This window comes from Sus scrofa, chromosome 3, assembly GCF_000003025.6.
Source record: "Sus scrofa isolate TJ Tabasco breed Duroc chromosome 3, Sscrofa11.1, whole genome shotgun sequence".
Classification (NCBI taxonomy): Eukaryota; Metazoa; Chordata; class Mammalia; order Artiodactyla; family Suidae; genus Sus; species Sus scrofa.
Genome location: NC_010445.4, coordinates 6,616,437 through 6,629,642, shown reverse-complemented (window position 1 = coordinate 6,629,642; position 13,206 = coordinate 6,616,437). Strand labels below are relative to the sequence as shown.

The window sequence follows — 13,206 nt, the reverse complement described above, 5'->3', positions numbered from 1 at the left end:
GGAGAAGAGAGGCTGAAGAAACCATTTCAGCCATGAAGCTGCTAATCCTCCAAGGCCAACTCTGTGGATGCCAATTAGGGCGGCACGGCTGAAAGGGATGCTCTGTATAAAGGCTCAATATCCCTACAGGTGATTTCAGCTAAAAGATATGCCCCCCCCCCAAACTTCAGGTATTATTAGCCTGTGGATACCGAAAGAAGCAGTGTTATGACATAAAATGTTCCAGAATGCTGGGTTAGGACCCTGGCTCTTCTTCTTTGGAGGTTAGTCTTTAAGGTAGTACAGGTTCAGACTTTCCATACGAAAAATACAGCAATCTTAAATGATCAAAGAAACCCCAACATCACATGGAAGGACGGGTGTTGGAAGGGCCCACAGAAGAACCTTGGCCAACCGCAGCTGGGTGTTTCTGCCTTTCCTCCAGAACAGCTGGTGGAGGTGTGGGCATCAACTGACCAAAAAAGGGGGGAGGGAGGGGCTGGGCAATTTGCCAAGCAACTGAGCAAATGTAACAGAAAACTGGCCCCAAGGAAAGATCTGGTCTGATGTCTAAAGTCACATGGTTCCTTTCAAGGCCGAGGGTGGGCTGGCTGAATTCTTGGGTTCCTTTTCCAGCTTCCTATTTTTTGGTAGAGTAAAGCTGCTTTGAGTACAAAGGAAGGGCCCAACCATAAAGCCAATCATTCTTATTGTGTTCACACCGTGTCGACGTCAGGAGAGCACTGCCTGCAGCCACTGACTCTTGGCTGCACCAGCGGCTATGGTGGTGTTTGCCTGCTGACACCATCTCGTTCCAGCCTCAGTGCCAGACCACACAGTGTGACTTCGAGGATGTTGCCATCGTCAGGCTTCAAGCAGGTGAGATGCCAACCCTGCTGACCTGTGGGACCAGGTGAGATGAGCATCTCTGGGAGGTCTGCTCTGAGGAATGAGGAATATTCTCGCCTCCATCCTGACCCTCCCTGGATGCCTCCCCATCATCACTGGCCCCCAGGCACGCTTACTCGCCTGCACCGAAGACTAAAATAAACTGCTGGCAGGTATATTTTAATATATATATCATAGAAGTATATATCTGTACAATAGATTCATATTCCAGACATTATCCTAAATGGTGAATTTATTTTTACATACCTTTGCATCTTCTGAATACACCCCTCTTTCATCATTCAGGGGAAAAAAAAATGCTGGAGTTCCCATCTGGCACAGCAGAAACAAATATGACTAGGAACTCCAAGGTTTGATCCCTGGCCTCGCTCAGTGGGCTAAGGATCTGGCATTGCCGTGAGCTGTGGTGTAGGTCACAGACACAGCTCAGATCCTGTGTTGCTGTGGCTGTGGTGTAGGCTGGCAGCTGTAGCTCTGATTGGACCCCTAGCCTGGGAGCATCCATGTGCCATGGGTGCAGCCCTAAAAAGCAAAAAAAAAAAAAAAAAAAAAAAAAAAAAAAAAAGGAGCTGGAAATACTGATATCAACTTTTGAAATCTGGTACTAAATAGAATGAAATTAAACCATTAATTTTACACTATCATCAAGGTTGCTGCAATACCTTGAACTCTTAGTATTTTTTTTCAAGGAACTACACGGTTGATATTAACCATGTCCATATCATCATGATTTCCTATACTCAGTGACAGTGAAATTGAGGTCCAATGTGATTTGGAGGGGGTATGTCTACCCACTGGAACGTAAGTCCTCTCCTGACCAGTGCCATGGTACCAGGAATCCCACCATGGAAAGAGATTCTCCCGCTGGATGGTTTAGATTCATCCTGCTGCGCTGTACTTAAAGAGAAAAAACACTTTGAACCCACATTGGACGGGGGGCTTGTGCCTTAGCAGACTTCATAGTACAGGGGAAATAAGTGTATACACGGACGCTAACTCTTCCGGAGACGGAGGGAAAGGTGAGAGAAACGAATAGGACATCAAGGTCTCTGCCACGTCTCCCCAGAGCTAAAGGTTCCTCATTCTGGAGCAGACGTTCTGCACAGTGCAGGGCAGAGGGACTGAGTCTTAGAAAGAGAGTGCCAGGAGAGGGCTGAGTGTGACAAGAGGGGCGAGTCTCCAGCCCTCCGCAAAGTCTGGGGGACCAGGCACCTTATGTAAGTGACCCCCGGGAAAGGAGGGGAGGGAGCAGGAACCCACGAGTGACACAGGGGCCAATCTTTCTACAGGTCTCTTGCAGCAGATACAGAAACCAGAGGCTGAAAGGAAACGAAAACCCAAGTTAGGTTACTTCTTCCTGCTCAGGATCCCCAGGTGTGGGAAAGTGGGGGGGTACCCCACGGCGCAGGGGCCAGTTGTTTTCAATCTGCTTTACTGGATTCTGGTTGGTTAGTCTAGGTCCATGCAAACCGAAAGTCAATCAGAAGGTCATCCCCAAGAGCAAATAACATCGCCAAACACTTCTAACTGCAGTAGCAGGAATGGAGTGGAGGTGGTGGTGGTGTTACCCCTTCGACAGACCTGGCTAAGATCAGTGGGGACCCCTTTGTCTTTGTAGCATCCAAAGCTTCAGCAGCTACCCCTCCACTTGCCTAGATCTTCAAATGGCGAAGGGAAAGGGGAGCAGATTTGCTCTGTAACCAAGTCCAAGGTTACAGAGGAGATGAGCCTGGACCGCTACTCACAGATAGAGGAGCACCAGGCTGGTAGCCAGAAGCAGCCAGGTTTCCACAGAAAAGCTTGGGATCAGGTCCATGGCCACCGTCCTCTGGGGTTCCCTCCTCTGAGCGTCCCTTCAGCCGTGTGTGCTGCTCTTTGCCTCTGAGAGTGCAGAGGTCCCCTTGCTGCCCACTGGAGAGTCACTGGGGCTGGAGGTTTAAGTGCTGGGAAAGGAGGTGGGGCTGGAGCTGCAGCCAATGGAAGAGCCCCCTGTGCTCCACCTGCTGGAGCCCCTCCTGCCTTGAGAGCTGGCAAAGCTTCATGGACACTCCAGTTAGTCCTCCCCAGAGTTCATATTCTGTAGGAATTCAATAAACAACCAAATCAATATCATCAATGAGGTTACCGAAACTTAAATAAAGCCATTGACCTTAAATTTCCTAAACAGCCCTGTCTCCATGACTGACAGAAATAAAGTCCAAAATACCTGAAATCTTTCAGACGAGCTAGGTCTACAAATCTTTACCCCTGTGGTTCCCTCTGCCCAGCAATGCCCTTGTTACCCCCATAAGGTTCCTACTTATCCTTCAAATCCCAGCTCTGACAGAACCTTCTGAGTTCAGAGTCCTTCCTAACCAACCTCCTTGACCCGAGAGAACCATTTCCTGCACTGGGTCTTCTGTCCCCTGCACACAAGTCCATTGCCTCCAGCACCACTGCTGGTTTCCTCACCTCCATCCCCTCACCAGATGGAGAGCTTGGGCACAGCCTGGGTATTAGTCACAGTTATTGCCCTGGTGCCCAGCACAGGGCTTTCTACAGAGTGGGCATCCAGAAAGGTTGGTGGACTTGTGTTGATGGGGTAAGTCCGCGGGGCCCCTTTTCTTATGGCTCTTTAGTGACCACGCCATCTTCCTGGGCTGTTCATACAACAAGAGGTCCTGGCTTGGCCTCGGCCACTTTCTCTACACAGTCAGGACGATCCATCAGGATTCTGTAGACAGGAGGCCCCCGAGGGAGAGGCAGGACGTGGAGGAGATGGTGATGGCTGCACCAAGGGTAGCAATTCAGGCTGACCCCTCAGAGGGTCCTGCAATAGTTAGCAAGTTAGATTCTAGACCAAAAAATGGCCCCCTCTCCCTGGAAAAGTCACAATCCAAGATCAGTGAGTATAAGGAGACTGAAAAGAGGAAGGCAGCCCAATGGCCAAGTGGACACCTCTCTCCTTATCCACCAGTGACATGGTTCATACAGCACACAGGACTCCAAAACGTACACAGAAGGTTTTTCTACGGAGAAAAGGGGGGGCAGGGTCAGAGCAGATGGCCTCCTGCTTTTTGGCAAGTGAGGAATTTTTTATTGGGTAACGAGGTGCTGATAAGGCAGAGGCCTATAGTAGCAGTTGATGTCACCTGTGAGCCCCACCCCCACGCCGCTGAATTCCTGATGAGAGAGATATGAGGGTTAAACATTGAGAAATTACATCGGCTCATTATCAGCACCCTGAACCATGCCCTGTATCTTCTTGGCTGAGAAACCATGGATTATGTGAAAAACAAAACCTCAAAGGTTCTTAAAACTCACCAGAAATATAACACATTTAAGCTGTTTGTGTACCTTCTTCTCTCTTCACCTTTCTCACTTTCAGTCCTTCTGCAGAAAGCGATACTACTCTCCTGCTAACTCTTTCTCTCCCTCTGGCCTGAAAGTCCCCAGGGCTGCCCATCACTGGCCTGTGTGGGTGGATGGCTCATTGGTAACATGCAGTGAGTTCCGACTCTGTCACTTGCCCTCTTTGATTTTCTTGGGAGTGTGTCATGCAGCATGAAATTTCTGTCATCATCATTTGCCATCTCTTGGTTCAGACTTTCTCCAGGAGCTAAAAGCCATAGCTGTCCCTGATAAGGGAAATGCATGACTACATCTGTTCATCTGTGCAGTGATTCAAGGCCAAGTGGGTGACCCGCAGGTGCAGGTCCTGTGCTGGGCTTCGGGCTATAAGCTCTACAGTCCCCTCCCTTGGGAGCAGCCTCCCGTGGAGGGAGTGAGACACAGAGCCAGGCCCAGTGTGGGACACACCCCTAGGGAAATGGAGCCCTACAGAGAAGTAACGAGGAGAGACGGGGCTGCAAGGTTGAAAAACCCACAAAGACAGGGATAGGAAGCTAAAGATGATCCCCAGAAAAAGTAGGAAACGAAGTCCTGGAATTTTGATGTTTCTGCCCCCTTTGGGTGCCTCCTCTGGGTACCTATAAACAGGGTTATGCTACTACCCCCAGTTTACAGAAGAGAAACTGAGGCTCGGTAAAGCGTAAATGGCTTCCCAACAGCTGCTGATCAAAACGTGTTATAAAGATGCCAATAGGGAGCATTGGTAAGTCTGCTGCTGTTCTGATACGCCAGCATTCAACATGTGCCATTTCACGAGAAAGGGTCACTTTGGGAAACAAGGCTGCACTAGCGAATGGGTTAAAATTCTGGTTTCTGAAGTTTCCTCAGCGGCCCAGCAGGTGAAGGAGCCTGCATTGTCACCACTGTGGCTCAGGTTGCAGCTGTGACACAGGCTTGATCCCTGGCCCTGGAATTTCTGCATGCCAGGGGTGCAGCGGAAAAAAAAAAAAAATCTGGTTTCTATCTCCATGGCTCCCCCTGCCCGGGACCTCCCGCCTGGATCCCCAGAACACTACATTCCTGACTGAGACGAACACAAAATACATCCAACACGCAAAGATCAGGGTGTCATCTGATAACTACTGACACCTTAATTCACTCAACGAAACCCACAGCCTTTCTTCTTCTTCTTCTTCTTGGAAACAAAACCCTCGTGGAAAGTATATGCTTTCATCATCCTTCAAAGCACGCGCTCGGCATCGATGACTTTCCCACGGAGCCTCATCAGCCTGCTCGCCACAGGGCAGGTCTAGCGAGTTGGAGTCGAACCCAATGGCAACAGGGTGGTTGTCGCTTGGAACCATAACGTAGCCAGGACCGTGTTCTAAGCAGCATAAATGGCCCTGCTCTGCAAGGGGAAATAACAGAAGGCATGGGCTTTGCGCCCCTTCATTCCGCAGCTGGGAACACCGACCATGGAAAGTCTGACATATCAGGACTGTGAAGGGGGCCGTGTGGGCCTGAGGGCACCCCCAGACCCCGTGTCTCTCATCTACTCTTTTGGGCGCTAATGGACGCATCAGGTACCCAAGCTCTGCTCTAGATGCTTAGGCTGCAGGTACGACTACGGCCCAGGCATTAGTGGGGATAAAGAGACAGACAAACAGGCAACTGTAGCACAGCCAAGGCAAACTAATTACACGGGTCTGAGAACACAGTGGAAAAGGCTTATCTTTCTCAGATAACACCTAGGGTGGCATTAGGCTCAGATATCCCTGTAGGGCAACAGGCTATCAGGGACTCAGTCATGCAAGAGCCACCAGCAGGCTGCTATTCCTGTCTTTTTTTTTTTTTTTTTAGGGCTGCACCTGCAGCCTATGGAAGTTCCCAGGCTAGGGGTCAAATTGGAGCTACAGGTGCCGGCCTACACCACAGCCACGGTAATGACAGATCTGAGCCGTGGGATCTGAGCCACATCTGTGACCTACACCACAGCTCACAGCAACACCAGATCCTTAACCCACTGAGCGAGGCCAAGGATCGAACCCTCATCCTCATGGATCCTAGTCGGGTTCGTTACCACTGAGCCATGATGGGAACTCCCTGTTCCTGCCTTTTTAGAGGTAGCTCCTCTTCTGGAAAGCCTGCTCTGACTTCCACTGGCCAAGGGAACTGCTTAGGGTACAAGGAGGCAGTGTTGACCAGGAGTGAGTTGTTAGATTCAATTTCCAAGGGTCACTCTCAGGAGTGGGCAATGAAAGCAAGATTGTGTGTCTGGGAGTTTCCATCGTGGCACAGCGGAAATGAATCTGACTAGGAACCATGAGGTTGCGGGTTCAATCCCTGGTCTCGCTCAGTGGGTTAAGGATCCCGCGTTGCCGTGAGCTGTGGTGTAGGTCGCAGATGCGGCTTGGGTCTGGTGTTGCGGTGGCTCTGGCGTAAGCTGGCAGCTGTAGCTCTGATTAGCCCCCTAGCCTGGGAACCTCCATATGCCATGGGTGTGGCCCTCAAAAGACAAAAGATCAAAAAAAAATTGTGTGTCTGGACCTCAGCTCTCAAGCCCCTTTTTCTCAGTAGGGCAAAATTTGATCCTTCCTTTTTAGGGTAACGAGGTAGTATCAAAATTTGGGTGGCCAGGCGCTGAGGTTGGAGGGGGTGTCCTGAGGTAAGTGGCAGGTCTGTGGACATTTGTCTCCTGGCCTTGGAGGAGGTAGCCTCTCGCCCCAATGTCATTGTGTGTTGGCTGGGATCTACGCCCACTGCGTTTAGGCCACGTGCCAGTCATGAATACAAGAGTCGGATCCTGGCCCTTACGAAGGCAAACAGGAGAGAGGCACTAAACAAATCACCATACCAATAACTCCTGAGTAATGACTGGGGTGTGTGCTATGAGATAAAAGACCCCTCCTTCTTGAGCTCCCGTCCAACTGGCGCAGCTGACCTCCCTTTCTTTCCTTAAACTCTGTTCTCCTTGAATCAGCAGGATGGATGCGGTGGAATGTGTGACCCTGGGCGTCCTGGGGTCTGTTTCCTCACCTGTCCGAGAGGGAAACTGACCAGAATTGACCTAAGACGACCTTATCCCAACCACAGTCCCCTTCACTGCCTGCCTCTCTCCACCTCTGTGTCTCTCCCTCCCTCCTTTATTCTCCTCCCCTTACAGGGCATTCAAGATCCCCAAGTCGGACTTCCCGTCGTGGCTCAGCAGAAACAAATCTGACTAGCATCCAAGAGGACTCGGGTTCCATCCCAGACCTCGCCCAGTGGGTTGGGGATCCGGCATAACCATGAGCTGTGGTGTAGCTCGCAGATGCGGCTAGGATCCATTGGCGGCTGCAGCTCCAATTATACCCCTAGCCTGGGAACCTCCATATGCCGCAGGTGCAGCCCTAAAAAGACAAAAAAAAAAAAAAAAAAAATCCCCAAGTCCCCCAGCCCAACCAGAATCCAAGAGTTCCTGAGGCCAAGAAGGAATCAGGTAGCTCTGGGAGAAGACAACCACCTGCATAGGTCCTGAGCACTCAATTCTAGAGCGGTGTCTCTACTGGGACGGCACACACACACACACACACACACACACACACACACACACACACACACACACACACACCAAGACCTGACCTCAAGCAAGGAGACCTACTATTTCTTGTTGTGAGCACTTGGCCCACATTAACTGATTCAACCCCCGCAACGACCCCACGAGACAGGTGTGGTTATATGATCCCTTTTTCAGAGATGAACAACAAACTGGGCACAGGATGGTTAGGGGACCCTCCGAGGACTCACCACCAGTCAGTCCCTAGCAGAGCTGGGATTCAAACTTAGATCATCTAGGTTTAGAGCCCCAAGGCTCAATGCTAACCGGGCCCATCCCTGCCCACGAATTTGTGGGGGGATTAGCACCAGAAGCCAGGTCTTCTGAGAGGGTTGTGGCCAGCGCTCTGACCCTAACACAGACGAGGCTAGGGCCCCCAGCGCACCTGTCAGTGAGGACCAAGGTGAGGCAAGGGGATGTTTTTCTGGCCCTCACATACCCCGCCAGGCACAAGCCCCACCCCGTGCCCTGAAGCAGCCTTCCTCTTCAAAGGGAAGAGGAGGAGGGAGACTTCCTCAGGGCCCCTCACTTTCTGCTCCAGCCCAGAGTCGCCCTTTCTTGATAAACTAACCGCTAACATCTCTCCCTACTGCACTGTACGCCTTCTAAAGGCCTCTCGTGTCTCTCTTAACTGATCCTCGTTCTGGGAGATGAGCCAGTGCTGGAATTACTTAATGCCCACTTTACAGGCAAGAAAACAGAAGCTCAGGGTGCTTGCTTCTCCAAGCAAGTAAGCCACGAAGGGAGGGCTTGGAGCTAGATCTTGTGATTCTAAATCCTGTGAGTGGGAGTTCCCGTCGTGGCGCAGTGGTTAACGAATCCGACTAGGAACCATGAGGTTGCGGGTTCGGTCCCTGCCCTTGCTCAGTGGGTTAACGATCCGGCGTTGCCGTGAGCTGTGGTGTAGGTTGCAGACGCGGCTCGGATCCCGCGTTGCTGTGGCTCTGGTGTAGGCCGGTGGCTACAGCTCCAATTCGACCCCTAGCCTGGGAACCTCCACATGCCGCGGGAGCGGCCCAAGAAATAGCAACAACAAAAGACAAAAAGACAAAAAAATTAAATTAAATTAAAAAATAAATAAATAAATAAATAAATAAATAAATCCTGTGAGTGATACGCTTGCTTGGATTCCAAGGAGCCTCCTGAAATAACTTGACAGATTGTGTCAGCCTCACATTTGATAAGCATTTCCGTCCACACCCTCCACTGTGCTTCCACGGTTGCTGTAAAGGCTACAGAGCCATTTGTGGCCACCAAAAAAATGGGGGGGGGGAACATATCCTTCTACCCATTACTGAATGTTATGTATTCATGAACTTGTGGTGTCAGCAGAGAAGGGATCTGAAAACAGTTCAGAATCATTTGGGTTTCCAAGAAAGCAGGAAATAGAAGGTGATGAAACCAAGGAGCGAAAGAGGAATCAGAGGATGGGAGGCAAATTTCAGAAGACCACAAGGAAGGGAATTAACGAAACAGGAGGAGTAAGATGAAGGAAAACATGAGCATCACAGGTTATGTTGCAAAAGAGAGGCAGTGTTGGTGGCTCCTCCTCACTGTGGCAGGAACCTCCTAATGCGTTTGGCCTTGACCCTACGCTGGCCTCGCCTGGGCAATTTCCTACTCTGCCACCAGACAGGGCCTGGTGAAAGATGAGTCTTGGAACATGCCTCTGTTGCTCAAATCGCTCCAACCACTCCCATCATCTACAGGGTTAAACCCAAAGGTCTCAGGAAAGCCACTCAAGACCCTCGTTGTACTGAAGCGACTCAAGTTGCTTCTAATCTTGGCTGTTGTAAATTGTGCTGCAATGAGCATAGGGGTATATGTTCTTTCAAATTATCCTCCTCATTTTCTTGGGATAAATGCCCAGAAGTAGACTTGCTGGGTTGTGTGGTAGTTCTTAGTTTTTGGAGGTGTCTCCATGCTATTTGCTATTCTGGTTCTACCGGTTTACGTTCCCAGCAAGAGTGCAGGAGCATTCCCTTTTTCCATATCATCCCCAACATTCACTGGTTCTTATCTTTTTGATAATAGTCATTTCGACACGTGTGACGTGGTATCTCATTGTGGTTTTGATTTTCATTTCTCTGATGACTGGTGATGTTGAGCAACTTTTCATGGGTCTGTTGGCCATCTGTATATCTCTCTTTTTTATTTTCTAATTTTAAGGACCACAACTGCTGCATATAGAAGTTCCCAGGCTAGGGGTCAAATCAGAGTTGCAGCTGCTGGTCTACAACACAGCCATAGCAAGGCCAGATCTGAGCCGTGTCTACAACCTACACCACAGCTTGTGGCAATGCCAGATCCTTAACCCACTGAGTGAGGACAGGGATTGAACCCCCAGCCTCATGGATACTAGTCATTTTCGATATCACTGAGCCACAACAGGAATTCTCATATGTCTTTTTTTGAGAAGATACCTATTCAGGTCTTTGCATTTTTTTTTTTTTTCTTTTAGGGCTGCACCTGTGGCATATGGAGGTTCCCAGACTAGGGGTCTAATTGGAGCTGTTACCGCCAGCCTACAACAGAGCCAGAGCAATGCCAGATCCAAGCCGCCTCTGCGACCTACACCACAGCTCATGGCAACACCAGATCCTTAACCCACTGAGTGAGGCCAGGGATCGAACCCACATCCTCATAGTTCCTAGTCAGATTCGTTTCCACTGCACCACGACGGGAACTCCTGCCCATTTTTTAACTGGGTTATTTGCGTTTTTTAATGTTGACCTGGGGATATTCTGCTAAGTGAAATAAACCAGACAGAGAAAGACAATACCATATGATTTCACTTATTCGTGGAGTCCAAAAAACAAAACAAAACAGTAACAGAAACAGATTCATAGACACAGAGAACAAACTAGTGGCTGTCAGAGGGGAGGAGGGTTGAGGGACAGACAAAATAGGTGAAGGGGATTAAGAGGCACAAACTTTTAGATATAAAATAAATAAGTCGAAGGGATGCAATGTACACACAGGGAATAAAGTCAGTAATACTGGAACGCCTTTGGTAACTGAGGCTTTCCAGTCTTATCAAGGTGATGAAATCATAATATGAAACATGGAATCATTATGTTGGACACCTGACTAATACAGCACTGTATGGTTAAGCATAACTCAATTTTTTAAAATCATTTTAAAAATTAAATGGATTTTTTTAAAATAAAAAAAGAAAAGACCCTTGTGCATGTGGCCCTCCCTGGCTTCTTCCGTCTCCCCAGGTCACTTCCAGCATGGACACAATGTTTTAAGGAAGTGAGGTCATCTGCCCCTCCCCAAGCCCCCAGACGAGACACGTCTGTGTCTCCCTGTGTCTTCCACCTAGAATGGGCCGCATTCATTTTCCATCTGGCAAAATCCGAGGCTTCCTCTGGAGTCAGCCAGGGCGTCCCCGCAGCCCTCACCCAGGGCCTCCGCATGCAGGCGGTGGGATGCGTTGCCCTTGTGCTCGCTCACACGTCTCCGGTAGAAACACGTGAGACGGGGATGCTCATTACGGTCCATGTACGTGGGGAGCTTTCAAACATAGGCAGGCCTGGCCCCACCTGAATGTCTGAAATTTGTGGGGTGAAGTCTTTATTTTTTTTATGTCTTTGATCTTTTTTGTCTTTTTAGGGCTGCACCCACGGCATATGGAGGTTCCCAGGCTAGGGGTCCGATCGGAGGTGTTGCCGCCAGCCTATGCCAGAGGCACAGAAACACCAAATCCGAGCCGCATCTACAACCTACACCACAGCTCACGGCAACGCTGGATCCTTAACCCACTGAGCAAAGCCGGGGTGGAACCCAAGTCCTCATGGATACTAGTCAGATTCGTTTCCACTGAGCCACAATGGAAACTCCGGGGTGAAGTCTTAAACTGAAGAAATCAGGCCTTCTAATTTAGTTATTGCCAAGAATTGTTTTAAAAAATTAGTTGAAATACTAGACGCAAGAGGCTCGTTCCTAACAAAACACAATTGACTAGAACTAACCAAAGAATAAATAGAAAGCTAAATAGCGCAAAAACTCCTTTAAAAAATTAAATGGCAGTCAAAATCTTCCCACAAGAAAAACATTGCATCCAGCGTATTCAGTAACCTTCAAGGAACAAGTATGTCTTAGCCTGTTTTCCTAAGAAAGGAGAGCCTGAGACACAGGCTTCTGTGATACTCTTTTATCGGGAATTTGCCCCCAGGGGAGCAAAAGTAGAGAGAAACAGAAACAAAGCATGAAAGGCAGGATCATCTATACCAGGTCCCTTAACCAACCTGGCCAATACTTGCTATTAAAAGCAACCAACTGTTTGATCAACAGAGGCCATCTTCTGAGAGGCCATATGACCACTGCATCCAGGACAGCCCAGCCAAGGGAAAGAAAGAGGAAGAAGCTATCCAATGATTTCCTTCTCCCTTTGGGCAGAGGTTCTGCCAGTGAAAGGCCAGTCGAGTGAAAATCCCTCTCGTCCGGACTCGGAAGAGGCGACACCCCAAATCACTCACGAGAAGCGGTCTTGATGCAAACAGCAAGAGGATTTTTATTCCGAGCGCGCTGGGGCCCACAGTCGTACGCCACGCAGGGGTAGAGGACTGCGGCCCCGAGTGTGGAGTCGGGACAGCTTTTATGGGGTTCACAACAAAGCCCGCGCTTTTACAAACTAATCATTTTAAAATATCACAAACCAGTCAATTCAAAACTTTGAGAGCCCGCGCTTTGTGGACCAATTAATTTTAAGTTGTTCTGGAGTTACATGTTTGTGCCTGTCCCTGGGTGGGGGAGACATATTGTCACCAAGATATATTTATCAGGATTTTCAACATTTTGTGGCACACCCGATCTTACTGGGGTCGGTTAGGCGATTAACTTCTCCTCTGTTTATCTTATGCAAGCAGCTTTACAGAAGCCAAACAAGCAGTTAGGAGCAGTTTCAAGAAGTTTCAAGCATAGAGGCACATACTCAGGGGCCTGTTTTTCCCCTTCCACATAGTTTTGTACAGAACAGAAAGCAAGCCCTAAAACAGCAAAAAGTATGATCTTTTACCTATAGGGAACAGGGTCTGGAATTCGAGGGCATTTAGAGCTTCTTATTAACTTCCTGGGTTCTGGGAGAGTCAGGTTGCATTTTCATCCTTTCACCAGCAGGGCAGTAATTCTCTAAAACTTCTCTATCATACATGATTTGCTAAGTTGACAGGCACAGGCAGGCTTCACCTACACCAATTAAGCTGGAATCCATGAAAAGCTGGTCCCTGAAGTTGGGGCTGGAACAGACACCAAGAAAGGTGCACTAGTTCTTGATGCTGTCTAACACATTCTCCCAAAATAGAACAGCTGGAAACAACGAACATTTTTACAGCACAGTCCTTGGGTTAGGAGTCCAGGTGAGGCTTAGCTGGCACCTCTGGCTCAAG

The 13,206-nt window shown here is 49.1% G+C and overlaps 1 protein-coding gene across 2 annotated transcripts in view; it reads right to left on the bottom strand.

Moving 5' to 3' along the window:
- Positions 1 to 12,387, bottom strand: part of CYP3A22 (cytochrome P450, subfamily IIIA, polypeptide 22) — a 47,924-nt gene extending 35,537 nt beyond the window's left edge. The window contains exons 1-2 of one of the 2 annotated variants that reach the window (XM_021085547.1): positions 12,298 to 12,387; positions 2,634 to 2,965 (exon numbers count right to left, since the gene is read on the bottom strand). In XM_021085547.1, coding sequence (XP_020941206.1) covers positions 2,634 to 2,704 — 71 coding nt within the window. In that variant the 5' untranslated portion in view covers positions 2,705 to 2,965; positions 12,298 to 12,387. 2 annotated transcript variants of the gene reach the window in all.